The 21,131-nt window shown below is 41.3% G+C and overlaps 1 protein-coding gene across 3 annotated transcripts in view; it reads right to left on the bottom strand.

Moving 5' to 3' along the window:
* Window positions 1–21,131, bottom strand: part of fnbp1l (formin binding protein 1-like) — a 200,478-nt gene that overhangs the window by 21,082 nt on the left and 158,265 nt on the right. For all 3 annotated transcript variants that reach the window (XM_068036809.1, XM_068036810.1, XM_068036811.1), the window contains one exon: window positions 7,630–7,739. In XM_068036809.1, the coding sequence (XP_067892910.1) occupies window positions 7,630–7,739 (110 nt within the window). The remainder of the gene's footprint in view (window positions 1–7,629; window positions 7,740–21,131) is intronic.

Below are 21,131 nucleotides of genomic sequence, written 5' to 3'. Positions count from 1 at the left end.
GGGCAGGGGGCTGACTCTCAGCGGCTCCCCCACTTCCCGAGGCCAGGTCCCTCGATCAGGCACTACGTCAGGCATTAATTGCCTCAATTGACGGCAGGGTGGCAAGGCCATCTACGGGCCTTCCTGCCATGGCCTTAATTGAGGTGGAGGAGGGAAGGAGGCAGGTTCCCCACCCGCTACCATTCCGCCCGAATAAATGCTTTCCCCGCCTTCAAACGGGCCACAGGGGCACAGCTTAAAATCCAGCCCCTTGGCTGCTTTTCAGATCCCTATCTCAAGGCACCGAGTCCAACTGCAGTACCTTAATTGCTGCCCCAGTGGACATCACCTAACCCAGCATTCACCAGGAGCAAATGTATGTCATTGTGGTCAATATGGTCTTGTTCTACACGTTTACCTACTAGCCATCATGGAAGCTTATGTTAATGTTTATAATCATATGCAGGTGGAGCGTGTTAATTAGGGTCTTACCTGAGTGTCTTTTTTACATAATGAGACATTTACTGAAACTGGGTGAAGGTTTAAATGAGGAGCTGCATGTTTGTAATATTTTTACTTTGAAAAATAAATGCAAGACTGAGTGAAGATTGGCTCCAATATAATCCTTCCACAACAAGCTTTCTGGATTATAACATCATAGCAGAGGATGGTTGCCTAAAGATGAAGGTTGGAAATCAAAAAAAAATAATTCACGTAGAAATCTAAATCCCAGTGGCTATTGTGGAAAATGGTAGAAAGCAAGTGTAAATTGTCAGGGTATGATTACCCTCCGATGTCCTGAGTCCGAACCGTATGACCAGTGGAAGAATCAAGTGGATATTTGGACACGGGTTATGCCTCTACCAAACAGGAAACAAGGTACGGCATTGGCGTTGTCACTTCCTACAAGAAGTAAAATAAGTAAAGTATTTTGTGAACTGGATGCTCATCAGTTGAATACCGAAGGAGGTTTCGATCTCCTGTTAGAATTCATAGATGATATTTACAAGATGCTCTATTAAATGCCTGTGAGAAACGGTCAGACTTTGATAGATTTCAAAAAACATAGTTATTCAGTGGAGGAATAGATCATGAACTTTAACAGACTGAGGAAATTAAATTTTGGAGATCGCTGGCTCAGTGCTAGCATTTAAATTTCTAGATCATGCTAGGGTGTTGCACATGGGCAGGCTCCTGGTTCTAAGTGGGGTCCGGTTCTCTGAAAAAGACTCCCTGTTGAATTAGATGTTTGCTGCCTAAAAAAAAAACTTTTCTGGGCAAACGGCGATTTCATGCAGCCTTGGTAGAACTAATGGGACATTCTGCGGTGTCAAAAAAATAGAAGACTCAGTGATTGCTGGATTTCAAAATGATCCAGATACTGAACACAGGCATTAGTACAATGGAAAGGTTGAAGACAGGAGGAATAAGGATGAAAGCACCTTTAACAGGTCTGACTATTACAGCGGAAGACAGGATTGGAACAGCAATAATAGGCGAATGAATCCCACGAATGCCCAAGGAACATGTGAAATATTATGATGCAATGAACTGCCCAAAGCAGAGAGGCAGGGTCCTTAAAATTACACTACACAGAATTCTGAGGCAGAAGAGGAAGATAATGATGAATCTGAATGAATTGTACTAGTCACAAGGAGTTTTAGTCCTGTGAAGAATGCGTTAGTTGCAGATTCATTCACTGTGTTAGATAGTGTTGACACATCGACAGTACGCGGAGCAGATTGGTTAAAATGTTATCTGGATTCACTCAGTAGTGAGGATCGACACAAGGTTAAAGAGTACAAAAGTACTACTTGCTTTAGGTTTGGTGACAACACATTGAAGTCACTGGAGAGTAATAATTCCATGTAAAATAGCTGGAGCAAACCACTTTCAGTATTGATGTGGTATCTAGTGAGATACCTTTACTGTTGAGTAAACCTTATATGAAAAAGATACAAATGAAACTTGATATGGAGCATAAGGCAATTGCTTTGGAAAGTCAGTGGATTTAAAGTTTACCCAGTCAGGGCATTATTGTATCCTCTTAACAAAACCGGATGTTTCTACTCAGTGTTCGAGAACTATTAATGGCACCTGGTGATAAGAATCAGAGAGAAAGCAAACTGTCTTAAAGTTATACAATTTGCTCACCCTTCTTGTCAAAGATTAAAAACCTTTCTAAAGGATGCAGGTGTGGTTGATAAAGAATATACGCGAACAATGTAAGAAATTAGTGAAAAGTGTGAAATCTTCTTATAGATAAAATCATGGAGAAATGTCTAGGGACCGGACGTGATGCACCAGCTAAGTTTCTGACTGATTAATGGAGGTGAATTTGCCAATTACGAGTTCAGAGACATGTGTGAACATTATAGTCATGAATACTACAGCTGATAGAGCCCACTGCTGAAAGGACTGTGAAAGAAATCATACACTGATTGATGAAATGCTGCATAAAATCTTAGCTGACCAATCAAACTGCAAGTTGACAACCACCAACTTAAGATGGTTGGAGGGTATAGTCCCTATCAATTAGTCTATGGGTAAAATCCCAAACTGCCTTCTGTGCTGTGCAACAGCCCTCCTGCTCTGGAAGGTGCTACAATTAGTTCCATTTTTGCTGCACATTTGAATGCTTTCCAGGCAGGGAGATGGGCTTTCATCAAGGCTGAAGTTTTGGAGAAAATTCAGAGAGCTCTGAGGCATTGAATAAAGCCATCTGAGGCAGAATTTAATTCAGGAGCTTTGGTCTATTATAAAAGAGAGTCACATGGAATGGAAAGGCCCTGGTAAGGTAATAGGTCGTGATGGCAAGGCAGTAGTTATCAAACACAGAAATCAAACTGTTAAGGCTCATTCCTCATGATTAATCAGGATTGATTACAAAATCTCAGAATTTGAGCAGTTGACAAAAGAAAACGAGGCACCTTGTACCTCAAAAATGCTCATATGTTTTGAGATGAAGGTCCTCAGGAACAGAATACAGTAGATCAAGGGTTGCATAGTGGTAATGTGAGCAATCACAACGCGCAGGACAGAGCTATAATATCTAAAGGCCAAGTAGGTTCTCGGATGACATATATTCCAGAGGGGTCTAGTGAGTGGAGGGGTGCGACAATTGTGGAACATGCATGAAAATTTACTGGCAAGTTTAAATATTGGTTGAATGTTCAGGATGATGGCCAAAAAGCAAGACCCATGGAGTGGCAGAATGGGGTGAAAGAGCAGAGAGTAAGAAAGTGCAGTGCAAGTTCCAATAGTAGGTCTGGAAGTGACTTGAGTCAGGAAATGATCACATACTGGAGAAAGAGCCTCTGATAGTGCGCAAGGAGATTGTACAGTCATAGTCCCAAAAGTACTAGTACAGACCACAGTTTGAACAGATTACACAATGAAATGAAGGCTGAAGAGAAGACTCTCAGTAGAACTAGAAACAGAAGTCCTCATGACCGTGAAGTTTTGGAGGTCACCAATAAACTAATGAGAGGCAAAACAAAAGGAATTAGAGAGTCGGAGAGCGTTTGGTGTTTATTCTGAAGTACCAGATAAGGGACAGCCAGCCTTGTCACATAGATGAATTTGTACTGAAAAAGTCCTTGCGGATGGGACTTAAGACTAGTTAGTGAGACTAGTTGCGAGGGGTTTCGAATAGCGACTGTGAGATACAGATGTTAGAATGGACTCTCCCACAGCTGGAAAAGTAATCATATGTTTTTAGCTGTTTTGGCCACATATTCATGGGAGTGCAGATCCATCGACATAAAAGCTGCATTTCCACAGGGTGATACTTTTCAGAGAGAAGTGTTTCTGAAATCACCTAAAGAGGCAGCAGAAGCAGAAGGAAAACTATGGAAAGCTAAACAAATGCGTCCATGGCCTCAATGATGCTTCCAGGGTGGGGCATTTCTCAGACAGATGTGTTTTGCTGAAAATTGGGTGTGTTCAACTAAAAGCAGATCCTGCAATGTTTTATTGGTATCATAAAGGGAAACTTTCAGACATCTTCATATGAATGTTGATGATTTCTTATGGGGTTGTACTGCAGAATTTGAGAAATGTTATTAATAAGATTAGAGTAGAAATTAAGATTGGGAGTCAGGCTTGTGGGGCTTTTAAATATATTAGTTTAGATATTAAGCAGAGTAGATCTGGAATAACTTTAAATCAAAATCCTATTTAGAGAGTGTTACTCCCATCCTGGTTAATTGTGCTAGGTCATCACAGAAAGATGGTGATATATCTAAAGAGAGAGTAATTGTGAAGCTTGATTGGGCCAATTAAACTGGTTGTGCCCCCATCTAGATCTGATGCTAGTTTTGATGTGTTGGAGTTAAGTACTATGATGAAACACCCAAACGTTGAGAATGTTTTAAGGGCAAATAAAACATTAAAAAATTCAAATCTGGAGAAACGTATAGTTAAATTCCCATCCTTAGGTGACCCAAAGAACATGTAACTAGTCATTTTTAGTGATGCTTCACATGCTAATCTTGCTCATGGGTATTCAAGTGCAGCTGGTTTCATAATATTTTGATGGGTGAAAATGGGAAATCTCGTCCTATAGCTTGGGAGGCTAAGGAAATAAAAAGGGTTGTTAAAAATACTTTAGCTGCAGAAACACTGGCTCTTGTGCAGGCAGTGGACATGGGGTTCTATTTGTTAAATATTTTAGATGAGATTCTGTACAAAGGGCATACTGAAGGTAAGATACCCATTGAATCTTTAGATAATTGTTTCTTGTGGAATAATGTATCCTCTACAAAACGTGTGAGTGAGAAAAGGTTATGGATTGACATTGCTGGATTGAAAGAAATGCTGGAGAGAAAGGAAATCTCCAAAATTCAATGGGTATATGCAAGTCATCAACTCTCTGATTGTTTTACGAAAAGAAATGCTTGTACAGAATTGTATTCATACACACTCTGTAACCTCATGAACAGGCCCAGCCCTTACTCTACCATTACCATCTAGCCAGGGGATCAACCCTGGTTCACTCTCAGAGCAGCACCAGACATACCTAAAAATGAGGTACCAACCTGATGAAGCGATAACACAGAACTTCTTGCATGCCAAACAACGGGAGCAGTATGCAACAGACACAGCTAAGCGATCCGACAACCAACTGATCAGATCAAAGCTCTGCAGTCCTGCCACATCCAGTCGTGAATGGTGGAGGACAGTTAAACAACTAACAGGAGGAGGAAGCTCCACAAATATCCCCACCAATGATTGGGGAACCCAACACATCAGTGCAAAAGAAAAGGCTGAAGCACTTGCAACCATCTTCAGCCAGAAGTGCCGAGTGGATGATCCATCTTGGTCTCCTCCTGAGGTCCCCAGTGAATTCCATACATGCTACATGACATCAGGAAATGGCTGAAGGCACTGGATACTGCAAAGGCTATGGGTCCTGACAACATCCTGGCAATAGCACTGAAGGCTTGTGCTGCACTCATAGCCAAGATGTTCCAGTACAGCTACAATGCTGGAACGTGCCAAACAACGAGGAACATTTCCCAGGTACGTCCTATCTACAAAAAGCAGGACAAATGCAATCCAGCCAATTACTGTTCCATCAGTCTACTCTCGATCATCAGCAAAGTGATGGAAAGAGTCGCTGACAGTGCTATCAAGCACCAGTTAAACGGCAATAACCTACTCATTGATGCTCAGTTTGGGTTCCGCCAGAGCTACTCGGCTCCTGACCTCATTACAGCCTTGGTCCAAACAAGAGGTGAGGTGAGTGATTGCCCTTATCAAGGCAGCATATGACCAAGTGTGGCATCAAGGAGCCCTAGCCAAATTGAAGTCAATGGAAATCAGGGGGAAAACTCTCCACTGGTTGGAGTTATACCTAGCACAAAGGAAGAGTGTTGTGATTGTTGGAGGCCAATCATCTCAGCTCCAGGACATTGCTGTAGGAGTTCCTCAGGATAGAGTCCTAGTCCCAAACATCTTCAGCTGCGTCATCAATGACCTTCCCTCCAACAGAAAGTCAAAAATGGGCATGTTCACAGATGATTGTACCATGTTCAGTACCATTCGCAACTCCTCAGAAACTGAAGCAGTCCGTGTCCATAGGCAGCAAGACCTGGACAACATTCAGGCTTGGGTTGACAAGTGGCAAGTTACATTTGAGCCACACAAGTCCCAGGAAATGACAATCTCCAAGGATAGAGAATCTAACCATCTCCCCATGACATTTAATGGCATTCCCATTGCTGAATCCCCTACTAGCAACATCCTAGGGGGTTAGCATTGACCAGAAATTGAACTGGACCAGCCAAATAAATACTGTGGCTACAAGAGCAGGTCAGAGGCTGGAAATTCTGTGGCAAGTAACCCACCTCCTGACTCCCCAAAGCATGTGATGCAATGCTTTCCACTTGCCTGGATGAGTGCAGCTCCAACACTCAAGAAGCTCGACACCATCTAGGACAAAGCAGCCTGCTTGATCGGCACCCCATCCACTGCCTTCAACATTCGCTCTCTCCATCACCGACATACAGTGTGTACCATCTACAAGATGCAGTGCAGCAACTCACAGCAACTCCTTCAACAGCACCTTCCAAATCCAGGAGCTCTTCCACCTAGAAGGATAAGGGCAGCGGGCGCATGGGAACACGCCATCCTAACTTGGAACTATATTGCCATTCCTTTACTGTCGTTGGATCAAAATCCTGGAACTCCCTCCCTAACAGCACTGTGGGTGTACCCGCACTACTGCAGTAGTTCAAGAAGGCAGCTCACCACCACCTTCTCATGGGCAATTAGGGATGGGCAACAAATGCTGGTCTTGCCAGCAACACCCACAACCCATGAAACAAATAATAAAAAAATGTTAGGGGTCCTAGAGGAGGGGCATCTCTCAATGTAATGCTTTGTACAGAAGATGCAATTTATTTCAATTTGTTTTGCAATGTTCATGCATGTTAAACTCTAAGTTTTTTTATTTAAAGAAAAAGTGAATCTCTTAATTGTGTTTAATCATATGCAGGTGGAGGGTGTTAATTAGGGTCTTACCTGAGTATATATAAGGAGACATTTACTGAAACTGGAAGGTTTGAGTGAGGAGCTGCATGTTTGTAATCTTGTTACTTTGAAAAATAAATACAAGGCTGAGTAAAGATTGGCTCCAGTATTATGCTTCACCATGTTTTCTGGAGTCTAACAGCTTATATGTTCTATTTAAGCCAGTGCACTCAGATCACAAAATAAAGTCAATTTACTTTTAAAACTAATTTTAAAATTTTACTCCTTTTAGCAATCACACCCTACTTTTATGTCATATGGTCTTAAAAATTAAAAACATTGAGGTTTTTGTCACTTTAACTTGTCACAAAGCGTCAGCGCCAATAGAAACATGCAAAGTTACTTCTGTACTGTTTGTTTTTAACTTGAAAGTAAACCTGTCAGTTACCTATCTTGTAATATCTATAACTTCATATTGAAGTTTTTATTGTTACAGTTCAAAATAAGATGTTTAAACTGCTATTTAACCTCATTAATACTGCATTTTTTTGTGGTTTGTCCGGACATGTTACACATTGCTTGTTTGAATTTGATTCATTCAGAATTATAGAAGGGATTTACAATTTTCATTACTTTAACACCTCCCAGACAAGTACAATATAGTGAGCCTCAGACCTTTGGTCCATTTCTTTCTGCAATTCCTTGTTAAGTTCATCAATCTTCTGTTGCAGTTTCTTTCGCCTCTGTTCTGGTGGCAGATGACTAAAGTCTTCTGATGTAGTTCCCTAAAACAAAGATTGAACCAATGGTTACTGTGTGCTTAACATTGATTCTGTACCTTGGTGTTGAATTGCCTTGCATAAATATAGAAGCAGTGACATCCAACGCAAAGCTTAAACCAACTCTACATTAACAGATCATGATTCTTAGGTCAAGTGATTTGCTGCAGCACAAGCCATGACAAATACTGCAAGTTTCTACGCTTAACCTAGTGTAGTGAGATTTGCTGCTCGAGTACCATGATTTTGCCAAAACGCTCTGGAGGCAATGTAAATGTGCTTTTTGAGCAGTCCTATCAATAAAAGATCACTTGCCACAACAAATCATATGTCCTAATTTTAAAAAAATACACACCAGAGAACCAGTTCAAAGATAACATTCATTCTGACACTTGTACATTTCAAATGTTGCAATGCAATCACTGTTGTTTTATGGACATGAGTCTTGATCACTACAGGTATTTAAAATGTTGCTCTCGATTAAGGCCACCTTTTTAAAATAAATACTTGTTGTCATGCAGGCCCCCAACTTCCAAGAATGAGGCATATTAATTTTGTCATATGAACATTGATTTTAAACTTGCTGGGAGGAGAAGGCCTGTTACAAGGGCTGCCAGACACTTAGCTGAAAAACATTTGCATACTAACAGAGAGTGCTTGTGGAGACAAAAGGACCATTCCCTGACACATTCAACCCACAATAGATTTTGATCAGTTGACATTGAAGGCATAAGGAATAGCATTCCAAAGACTGCTAAGGTGATACAATCCACAAAAGCCAGGACTGGTTAAACATGAGTAACTGGCTGATCCAGTGTTTTTGGAACTAGCCACAGAGTTTTTGAACTGAAAAAAACTGTTCGCTCCTGGAGTGAAAAGACCTCTCCTGTCTGCTCCTATCTCTTTCTCACAAGCCTCTGGACCCACTGAGGACACATGAACCTAAAGAGAGAGAAACGTCTCCTACATCGAACAAGGTTTGACAAGAATACTGGGCCCCAATGAAAAGCAAGACCTCCCTACAATCAAGGACTTTACAGCAAGCTCAAAGAGCAGTAACCAAAACCATCTTCAGATATTGCCTCAAACTTTTCCACTTTATTTCTTCTGCTCTTTTCTGTCTCTATCTGCATGTGTGTATCGTGTATGCGTGTCGCCCATCAGTAGACGTTAACCGAATTTGAGTTTAAATTTAATAAAGTTCAACCTTTTTTCTTTAAATGCAAGAAAACCTGTTTGGCTGTTTTCTTTGGCTTATTATTGGAAGTTAGTGAACAATGGATTTACTAAGGGGGAGCTAAAAAACGGTGTGTATAAAATTAAACCCTGTTACGGTAAGACCAGGTGAAAGCTGAGACCCCTTTCTCACCTGGTCATAACAGTTGGTTTGTCTTAAGACGCAGGTGCATCATGTCCACATATTCATTTATTTTGTCACAGCAGTATTGCATTGTAACCCATCAATGAACTGTTGTGTAGAAATATTATAGAATATATTACAGAAAAGAATATTGTAGGTGCTAATTCTAATAATTAGTAATATGTCAATACACAGGGTGAAAGAGACAAGAGGTAAGCTGAAGACAAAGTAAAAGTCTAATTACTTTAGCTGTAGTTCTGAAAGGTGGGAGGGCTAGGAAACACAAAAGTCTTCTGCGCCAATAATTCAAAATATGTGTACATTTTTAAATGGAACAGTGAAACAGAGCATTTTTGGAGCTGTGCGGAAGTTCCCAGACTACTACTGCATAGGTATTTGGGACAACAGGCTTGACTCCTAATCAGGATGATATGGGTTTGAATCATGCAGTTATCATTTGCCTTGGTTTACTTTATTGAGTTTTTCTACAGTTCTTGGTCAGGGTGCTAGATGTTATCTCACATGCAGGAAGTTCTTTATCATGGAGGAAAGGGATGAAAAAGAGAGAGAGCGAGCGAAGACACAAATGACCGCATGCATTATGATGTACTCAAATTTTTCAGCTGACCATGAAACAGCAATGAGAAGGACCAAGAAAAATACCAAAGCTCAGATTCACTGCCATTAGGGGTTCAATGATAAATGATGGACAATGGGCTTAAGAAAAAGGGAAAAGAATAAAAATGGAAAAAGATGGTGTTTTTGAAAACACAGTGCACAAGCTCAATACCAACAAATGCATCAGATATTTTCACATGCCAAGGATGGGGTTGGGGAACACTTTGTGGAAAATTTTCAACTTGCTGTCCAGCCATAAAACTGCTGTTACTGATTGGCTGCCCATTATAGAAACCACCCAATTTTCACTTCCACTGCATGAGCAGCAAACTGAAAATTTACACCATCAAGTCTTTAAAGGAAGGAAAGCAACACAATTTAACCAATATATTTACAGCAATCGATGTAGATTTAACAACTGAGCCTGAGATTTTCAGGTGTAAGCTTTACCGAATATTGCTTAAAAATAGATTAGCAGAACAAATCATTCAACCTTAACTAGTTTAAAAGACACTTCAACCATAAACACTTCCACAAAAAGATGTTAGAGAAATCTTTGGTTCAAAGTGACGCTTACCAGCTTTATTGAAAGCTTCACAGTTCATATGAAAAGAGAAAGGAATCATTACAAATGTTCTAAACTTACACCAACCATATTTCTAGACAGGTGTATAAACAGCATTAATACATTTAAGCTGCTGCATCCCTATGTGACTTGAACACTCCAGTTTCTTCTCAATCAAAATATACTGCAACAAATTTTGTTTTGTGGCAAGTTAGCTGATTGAGGCCTCTGTTCTTTGGATGAAGGAGCAGAAAATAAATCAAGGTTCCTAACTTAATCATAGCACTGTTAGAAGTGCACATACGTGGATTGCTGGGTGATGGGGTTCATCTGTAGTGTCCTCGCCAACAATTCCCCCCACCCCCCGCCCCCCTCCGACCACCGCACTTCTGTAATTGACATTGTGTCAAGTCTCATGTGAATAATGTTCAGTTGGAAATCGTGGGAAAAACTCTTCTGTGGTTGGAGTCATATTATGCACAAGACAAGATGGTTGTAGTTGTTGAAGGCTGATTACCTCAACCATAGGAAATCACTGCAGTAGTTCCTTAGGGCAGTGTCCTACATTCAAACATTTCGGCTGCTTCAACAAGTATTTATATAACACCTTTAATGTAATAAAACATCCCAAGGTGCCTTACAGAGGCATCATAAAACAAAATTAAACAAAAACAGAAAATGCTGGAAATACTCAGGTCAGGAAGCATCTGTGGAGAGAGAAGCAGAGTGAGTGTTTTAGGTAAATGACCTTTCATCAGAATGGGCAAAGGTTAGCAATGTAATAGATTCTGAGCAAGTGATAGGGTGGGCAGGGAACAACAAAAGGGAAGGTCTGTGATAGGGTGGAGGGCAGTAGAGATTAAATGACAAAGATGTCATGGAACAAAGGGCAAAGGGAGTAGCAATAGTTGTAGTAGAAGACAAAGCATTTTTTGAGAGTGTCAATGGCAAAATAATGAACAACTTTGTCCGAAAGCAAAAACATGAAAAACAAGTTGAAGACTGTGTCATGGTCTGAAATTGTTGAACTCAATGTTGAGTCCAAAAGGCTGTAAAATGCCTAATTGGAAGATGAGGTGCTGTTCCTCAAGCTTGCATTGAGCTTCACTGGAACACTGCAGCAGGCAGAGGACAGAAATGTGGGCATGAGCAAGGTGGTGAATTAAAATGGCAAACAATCGAAAGCTCAGGGTCATGCTTGCAGACGGAGTGGAGGTGTTCGGCAAAGCAGTCACCCAATCTGTGTTTGGTCTCCCCAATGTAGAGGAGAATACAGTATACTAAATTGAAAGTATTGCAAGTAAATCACTGCTTCACCTGGAAGGAGTGTTATGGGCCTTGGATGGTGACGGGTGATGAGGCAAAAGGGCAGGTGATTGCATGGGAGGGTGCCGAGGTGTCGGGGTGATGGAGTGGACCAGAATTTTGCGGAGGAAAGGGTCCCTTTGGAATGCTGACAGGGATGGGGGGAGGGTAAGATGTGTTTGGTGGTGGCATCAAGCTAGAGGTGGCAGAAATGGCAGATGATCCTTTGGATGTGGAGGCTGATGGGATAGAATTAAGGACAAGGGGAACCTTGCCGCGGTTCTGGAAGGGAAGGGAAGGGGTGAGGGCAGAAGTGCAGGAAATAGCTCATACATGGTTGAGGGCCCTGTCAACCAAAGTGCGGGGGAATCCTCCATCAAAAAAGGAAAACATATCAGAAGTGCTATTGTGGAAGGTTGCATCATCAGAACAGATGTGATGGATGCCAGTTCTGATGAAAGGTCATCGACCTGAAACGTTAAGTCTGTTTCTTTTCCCTAGGAAACAAAAGATGTGTCTGGATAAGGTATAGATTGAGACGGCTGCAATACTAAGTAAAGGGGTTAAACAAAAACAAACAAGGTTGGAGGGGGGTGGGAGAACAAACCAATAAAAAATGTTTGCAAGCATGACCTGAGCTTCCTGTCACTTGTCATTTTAATTCTCCACCTTGCTCCCATCTGACCATTCTGTCTTTGGCCTGTTACAGCGTTCCGATGAAACTCAATGCAAGCTCAAGGAGGAGCAGCACCCCATCTCTCGATGGGGCACTTTACAGCCTTCAGGAGTCAACAATGAGTTCAATCATTTTAAATCATAACCCCTGCCCCCAATTTTTTCCCCTCTTCTTGTGTTTATTTTTGCTGGTTTATGTCCCCCTCCCAGGTTCTTTCTTCATCCCTTCACTTTGTGTTCAGATGGCTGCTATACTGCCATCTACACCTCGTCTTTTGTTTCTCTACTTGGCTATGTACCATGAAACCTTTGGTCATTTAATGCCTCCTGCCCTCTGCCCCACCACAGACCTTCCCTCTTGTCGTTCTTCAGAATTTTTTTTTTAAAAAAGGTGTGAAACTTGTAAGCGTTCAAAGAGACTTGGGTGTGCTTATACAAGGAACACAGAGAGTTAGCATTCAGGTACAGCAAGCAATTAGGAAGGCAAATGGCATGTTAGCCTTTATTGCGACGAGTTTGGAGTACAGGAATAAAGAAGTCTTACTACAATTGTACAGGGTTTTGGGAAGACCACATCTGGGAGTACTGTGTGCAGTTTTGGTCTATATTTAAGAAAGGATGTACTTATATTGGCAGCAGTACAGCGAAGGTTCATTAAATTAGTCCCTGGGATGAAGGGGTTGTCCTATGATGAGAGACTGAGTAAATTGGACCTATACTCTCTGGAGTTTAGAAGAATGAGAGGCGATCTCATTGAAACATACAAGGTTCTGAAGAGGCTGGATAGGGTAGACACAGAGATCGTTTCCACTGGTCAGGGAATCTAAAACATGGGGGCAGAGTCTCAGGATAAGGGGCCGATCATTTAAGACCGAGATGAGGAGAAATTACTTCACTCGAAAGGTTGTGAAACTTTGGAATTCTCTACCCCTGAAGGTTGTGGATGCTACATCGTTGAATACATTTAAGGCTAGGATAGACAGATCTTTGGTCTCTCAGGGAATCGAGGGATATGGCAAGCAGGCGGGAAAGTGGAGATAAAGCCCAAGATGATCGTACTGAATGGCGGAACAGGCTCAATGGGCCGTATGGTCTACTCCTGCTCCTATTTCTTGTGTTCTTGTACCTAGTACACACCAAAAGTACCCATTCCTACAGTAGAGGATGGGAGAACAGAAAAGTGGTAATAACCGATAAAGAAATGCGAAGAGATTTGCTTGAAATAGTGTCATGGAATCTTTTATATCCACCTAAGAGGGCAGGTGGGGTCTCAATTTAACGTCTAGAGGACTTACTTAGAACTGCACTGGACTGTCAGCCTATATTTTGTGACAAGTCTCTGGAATGGAACTCTGAATCTTCTGATTCAGGGGTGAGAATGCAACAGCTGACAGAATATGCTATTGCTGTTTTATAATTATCATTGTATATAGAAGAAAATGTTTGCAAGCACTTAGAAGATGCAAAAAAGACCTGGAGTTTTTTTTTTAAATAAAGCAGATTAGTTTCCGCCAGGTAGTGCAACAGACCTGAATTTGGCCAAACCAAAAAAAGATCACACAGAGGCACAAGTTTCGTCGAGCATAAATTGAATTTCTGCAATCTTTAGCACTGGTTTAAAAAAAAATGCGCTGGAAGCAGGCTTCGCCCACAAAACTGGCCACACTTCCAGATTGAAATATCAGGCTTTTTTTTTATTCCTTCATGGAATGTGGATGTCGCTGGCAAGACCAGCATTTATTGCCCACTAGGAGGTGATGATGAGCATGGCGAGTTTCTACTGATTGTGCCAATTTGTAACCATTCGAGGAGGCTTTTCAAATTCAGTTTGCTTTTTTTTTAAATTGCAAAGGCATTAGTAGATATGTTTTAAAAAATTTTAAATATTAAACATTTAATTTACTAAAAAAGAAGTAGCGTACACCAAACTAGAAAATGGTTCAGTGTTTTTGAATTAATTTTCAATGATTTAAAATTAGATTACTCACAGGTAGAGGACTAGATACTTGTTAAAAATGCTTATTTTTTTGTGATAAAACCATCAGCTGTATAAATAAAACTGCACCAAGTTACCAATCTTAAATATGTGAATTAATATTTTTTAATGCAAGATGAGGAAAAACAGCTACATTCTATTACGCTGTCCAATGGCACTGATTCACGGAAGAGTTTAAGTTTGCTTTTATGCAAATTGTTTGAGTGGATACTTGAATACACTTTGGAAAAATCAGCCCAATTTGTCCTCAGATTGCCGAATGCGCCCAAGGTGGATACTCTACTCCAGCCACTGTTGGTTTAAGATGTTAACTAATTGGGTAATCTGAAACCAGCTTGTTTTGCAAAAGTATCAATTTCACTGAGCTACTCTGAAAAGTTGAAAGTCAGTATTTAGTGAATGTGAATGTTGTACTTGTTTCCATTATCAGTACTACCAGGTGTCCTGGTTAGTGTTTATTCTTCAGCCAACACCGCTAAAAAAAAAATTAGCTGGTCATCATCACAGTGCTGTTTGTGGGACCTTGTTGTGCACAAATTAATGTTTGCTACAACAGTGACTACAGTTGTAAAGTACTTCATTAACTGAGAAACACTTCCAGGACATTTGAGGTCATGACAGGTGTTATATGAATACAAGGGTTGTTTTCCTTAGAGCAGAGAAGGCTGAGGGGAGACCTGATTGAAGAGTACAAAATTACAAGGGGCATAGATAGGGTAAATAGGAAGAACATTTTTCCCTTAGCGGAGGTGTCAATAACCAGGGGGCATAGATTTAAGGTGAGGGGCAGGAGGGTAAGAGGGGATTTGAGGAAAAAGTTTTTCACCCAGAGGGTGGTTGGAATCTGGAAGGCACTGCCTGAAGGGGTGGTAGAGGCAGGAACCCTCACAACATTTAAGAAGTATTTGGATGAGCACTTGAAATGCCATAACATACAATGCTACGGGCCAAGTGCTGGAGAATGGGACTCGAATAGATAGGTGTTTGATGGCTGGCAAGGACACGATGGGTGAAGGGCCTGTTTCTGTGCTGTATAATTCTATGACTATGACTCTTAAGCTTTTTTAAAAACTTACATTTACTGAATTGGCATAGGCCAGCTGAAGAAAAAGTATTGCACTTCAACTGAAATACCAATTCTCAAAACCCTGATACACTTGCATGTTATTTCTTAGAGGTTGGAAACATTGTCTATATTGGACCACTTGGAAAGGGATGCCGCAACTTCAAATGCCACAAAATTCAGCACGACACATTTCAAAATCACATGCAAGCTTTCAATACACAGCATCTTACCACGTAGTCACAAAGAGCAAGTAAAACAGTTCTTCTGTCCGTTTTAATGTACCTTCAGTGAAGGGAGCTGTTGGACAGTAGCTATCACAATAAAAACCACCAAAAACAGAGGTCATTGACTCATGCTTCACAGTTGTACGGTCAGCCAAGAAAACATAACAGGAACTAGTATGGACCTATCAGTCTGAAGGGCCTGTTTCTGTGTTGTAATACTATGCAATAGAAACAATATTCAGCATTAAAAATTACTTATTTTTCTTCTATCTCTGATAACAAATGAGTCCTTACCTGGGATGATCAGACACACACATCCCTCTAGATGGGGGTACACACACAAAAAGAAAGAAAAAAAACACTATCTGTCATTCTTTTTGAGCTGCTGTAACCAACCCATCAGGTAAAGGCCACAGCAAAATAATGAGCTATTATGAATTCCCCAAAATTTGGTACTAATGTTTTGCAGCAGAACAGGAAAATACAACAGATAAAAAAAATTCTGCTACCATACATAGCACAAGTTGAGAGGTAAGAGGTAAGGCATATTTTGCCTAAATTAACAGCAAATGAAATAATGCAAATGCCTGTGAGTCTTACGTTGTTTTATTCTATGTGTTTTGTACTCAAAGCACATTGTGAACCATTCTAGTGGTAAATTCCCTATGCACAAATCATGCAATTTTATTTCATAAAATACAATGATGCATAAAACAAAATCACAGTAGAATCACACAAACTTGCTTTTACATTTGATACTGAATCATAAATAAAATAGGGCTTTTATGGTTAGCAGTGAAATCTCAACAGTTACTTGCATTTCACTGCACCTGTCCATTATAGAAATAAATAATGCAAATAGAAGCAGCTGCAATTTGAGTCCAAAAGGTCATAACCTTAACATAGTCCCAAGGACATTTTTATGGACCAGTAACATCTAAAATTGGCAGAGCTGCTAGTGAGTAAATGTTAACCACTAATGATTAAGGCCATACCATTTTTATTTACCTGTCGAACTAACCATGGAAGCCCTTGTAGAAACCTGTACATCTATCAACCACATGCTGCAATCCAAACAGCTGCAAACGTTGTTCAAAATAAACCAACTTACCCCCCTTTTGAAATCCTTGAAAGAAGGAATTCTGGGTTTCACTGTCTTTATCTCATTCATGTAGTAAGACAGTGGATCCCTGGAAAACTTGGGAGACTGGGGCCCATAAGGAGCAGTGGATGAGCAAGAACTGGTGGGGGAGAGATGAGGGAATGGCAACTAACATAAAAACAAAAAACAAAAAATGAACTACAAACTTAAAAGAATGAAGACAAAAGGCACAAGAACCAAAAAAAAGGTTCTAGGTGTTAACATTAATTGTATTATTTTAGGTGTTTTGCTTAGAAGTTATGTGCAATAATGTGCCAAAGGAACATAGGTTTTCATGAAAGGATAAGCTACATGGGCTGAATGGTGTCACATAAGAAAATAGCAGGAGTAGGCCATTCAGCCCTTCGAGCTTGCTCTGCTATTCAATGAGATCATGACTGATTACATTTTCCTGCACTATCCCTGCATCCCTTGATGTTTTTAATATGTAGAAATCCATCAACCTCAGTCCTGAACATATTCAATGACTGAACCTCCACAGCCCTCTGGAGTAGAGCATGACTACCCGACACAAACCCGATGAGACCCGACAACATGTGTCAGGTTCGGGTTGGGTTGCTCTCCTGGGTCTGGCATTCGGGCTCGGGTCGGGTTGGACACACTATCACCACCTCTGGTATGCGGCTCCAATCGTAATGTACTTTTTAAATCAACCTTTCAAGTCCAGTTACAGTTTTTGTTGCTTATCTGCACAAGCTTAAAAAGTGAAAAACGGAAGCTAGGTTAACTGAACATTCCGGTGGTTGGGTCAGGTCGGGCGCAAGAAAAAATGAAAGGACTCGGGCTGGGTCAGGCTCGGGTTGGATGTGGTTCTGTCGCGCTCGGGTCGGGTTTCATTTGCAGACCCAAGCAGGCCTTTACCCTGAGGCAGAGAATTCCAAAGATTCACCACCCTGAGTGAAGAAATTCCTCATCTCAGTTCTAAATGGCCTGCCCCTTATTCTGAGACTATGTCCCCGGTTCTCGACTTCCCATCTATTCTTTATGATTTATCGGTCAACTGAAGTGGGATGTGCATAAAGTGATAATAAAAATAGAATGCAAAAATCTAACAGGATTCTCACCTCTCCAAATTTTACTAACAACCACAATCTAATCAAATGAAAGGAAATATCAACAGACCACAGAAGGGTCATATGCTACTGAATTGAAAGAGGAAAAATAGCTTTATTTTGTGTATATGCATTTCGCTGATCACATGAAGCAATCAGCCTGAAATATGTTAACAGTGTAGCATTATGCTGTATCATGTATGTCAGCACAAAGGTAGAAACAATAGATGTTGGAACATCACAAGTGAAATGACAAACATGTTGAAGTTCAAACTAATATAATTATTCACTGTTGAAAAGAAAATAAACTTTTTAGCAAAATATAGATAAAATTAACATTGGGAGTGAAATTGTTATTAGTTTAGCAAAATAGTTATTGAGGGCTCTAACAGTAACTTAGCAATAGCAGAAATATGGACCACTTAAATGTATACAAAATGGGAATTTATTGATCAGAATTACTTTTATTGTTTTTCAATGTGAAATGTTATTTATGAAACAATATCACACCATAATTTACTACAGGAGCTACAAAGAACATAGGAATACAAAAGGCTCTCGAGCCTATTTTGCCATTCAATTAGATCATGGCTGATCTGTACCTCAAACTCCATTTACCCACTTTTGTTCCATATCCCTTGATACCCTTACCTCATTAAAATCTATCAATTTTGGTCTTGAAAATTTTAATTAATCCAGTATGCAGTCTTTTGAGGGAAGACAGCTTCAAAGTGTGTGGAAAAAATGCTTTGTGATTTTACCCCTAAATGGCCTAAGCTCTAATATTCTGGATTCCTCTATCAGAGGAAACCATTTCTCAGTATCTACCCCATCATTATTATTTTAAACACTTCAATTAAATCATCCCTCAACATTCTAAAGTCAAGGGAATACAAATCAGGTTTATTCAATCAATCTGCATAATTTAACCCTTTAAGCCCTGGTATTCTGCTGAGTCTGCACTGTACACCCTCCAAGACCACTATAACTTTCTTGAGGTGTGGTGTCAGATGGGATCTGAAAAAAGCTCTGTACAATTGAAGCCCCCTTGGGATAAAGGCCAGCATTCCACTGGCCCTTATTGATTATGTTTAATACCAATACACTAGCTTTTAGTGATTTATGCACATGGATACCTAAATCACTTTGCTCCTCTACAGCTCCAAGTTTAACATACTCTGATTTGTCTTTCTCAGATCCAAAGTGGATGACCTCACACTTCCCCACATTAAACTCCATCTGCCCTAGTTTTCCCCACACCTGTCAACAAGCCCTTGTAATTTCCTGCTCCTATCAACACAACTTACTTTTCTTTCTAACTTAATGCCATCTGCAAACAGATACCTAACTCTCTATTCCTTTAGACAAGTCATTAATACATATGGTGAAAAGCTAAGGCTTCAGTATGAATTCCTAGGACCACCAATTGTCCCATCCCCCACAAAGAACGTTTCCTTTATCCCTACTCAGTCTCCTACCTCTCGATCAATTATCAACCCATGTCTCAAGGTTACCTTCAGGGGGTGGGGGGGGGGGGGGGGGGGGGGTACTATAGCGTAGTGGTTATCTTACTGGTCTAATCCAGAGACCTGTAGTACTAATCCAGAGAATGTGGGCTGGATTTTATATCAGTTGGACAGGAGTTGGCCACCGCATAAAAGAAGTTGCCAAACCCGCTTCCAACCAGCCCGGGGATCTGTCCCGCATTTTACGGGTCCCCGGGCTTTAGTTGGTCTGAGGCGGGACTTCCACCCGCTTGAGGGAGGAAGTCCCACCTCATTGAGCTGCTGGCCAAACATTGGGCCGGCAGCTCTTAGCCCTAGCAGCACCACCGAAAGCAGTGGCCAGGAGTGCAGGTAAGTTTGGTTTACCCCGCCGGGATAATCGGTTGCACCCAGGCGAGGCAAGGGTGGTCATTTGAGGGGCAGGGGGAGCATCTCGGGTCCTGGGGGTGGTTGGGAAAGTGGGGGCGGCCCTCAATCGGGCACCCTGTGCCCCTGTGTAGAGATCAGGGAGGGGGATTGTGATATACTTGGAACATATTAGCATTGAAAGGGAGGAAGTTTTAGCGGGCTTAAAAGTGGATAAATCCCCAGGCCCAGATGAGATGAGGCAAGGGAGGAGATTGCAGGGGCTCTGACACAAATTTTCAAATCCCCTCTGGCCACAGGAGAGGTACCAGAGGACTGGAGGACAGTGAATGTGGTACCATTATTCAAGAAGGGTAGCAGGGATAAACCAGGTAATTATACGCCGGTGAGTCTAACATCAGTGGTTGGGAAACTATTGGAAAAAATTCCGAGGGACAGGATTAATCTCCACTTGGAGAGGCAAGGATTAATCAAGGATAGTCAGCATGGCTTTGGCAGGGGGAGATCGGTCTAACTAACTTGATTGAATTTTTCGAGGCGGTGATGGGATGTGTAGATGAGGGTAAAGCAGTTGATGTAGTCTACATGGACTTGAGTAAGGCTTTTGATAAGGTCCTGCATGGGAGATTGGTTAAGGTGGTAAGAGCCCATGGGATCCAGGGCAATTTGGCAAATTGGATCCAAAGTTGGCTTAGTGGCAGGAGGTAGAGGGTGATGGTCGAGGGTTATTTTTGAGAGTGGAAGCCTGTGAACAGTGGTGTACTGCAGGGATCAGTGCTGGGACCCTTGCTGTTTGTAGTGTGCATCAATGATTTAGACATGAATACAGGAGGTATGATCAATAAGTTCGCAGATGATACGAAAATTGGTGGTGTCGTAAATAGTGAGGAGGAAAGCCTTAGATTACAGGACGATATAGATGGGCTGGTAAGATGGGCGGAGATGTGGCAAATGGAATTTAATCCTGAGAAGTGTGAGGTAATGCACTTTGGTAGGACTAACAAGGCAAGGGAATATACAATGGATGGTAGGACCTAGGAAGTACAGAGGGCCAGAGGGACCTTTGTGTACTTGTCCATAGATCACTGAAGGCAGCAGCACAGGTAGATAAGGTTGTTAGGAAAGCATATGGGATACTTGCCTTTATTAGCCGAGGCACAGAATATAAGAGCAGGGAGGTTATGATGAGCTGTATAAAACACTAGTTAGGCCACAGCTGGAGTACTGTGTACAGTTCTGGACAGCACACTACAGGAAGGATGTGATTGCACTGGAGAGGGTGCAGAGGAGATTCACCAGGATGTTGCCTGGGCTGGAGCATTTCAGCTATAAAGAGAGACTGAAAAGACTCGGGTTGTTTTCCTTAGAGCAGAGAAGGCTGAGGGGAGATATGATTGAGGTATACAAAATTATGAGGGGTATTGATAGGTTAGATAGGAAGAAACTTTTTCCCTTAGCGGAGGTGTCAATAACCAGGGGGCATAGATTTAAGGCAAGGTGCAGG

Source organism: Heterodontus francisci, chromosome 8, assembly GCF_036365525.1.
Source record: "Heterodontus francisci isolate sHetFra1 chromosome 8, sHetFra1.hap1, whole genome shotgun sequence".
In the NCBI taxonomy this organism is placed as follows: Eukaryota; Metazoa; Chordata; class Chondrichthyes; order Heterodontiformes; family Heterodontidae; genus Heterodontus; species Heterodontus francisci.
The sequence above is the reverse complement of the archived record's forward strand: the minus strand, read 5'-3'. Positions and strand labels throughout refer to the sequence as shown.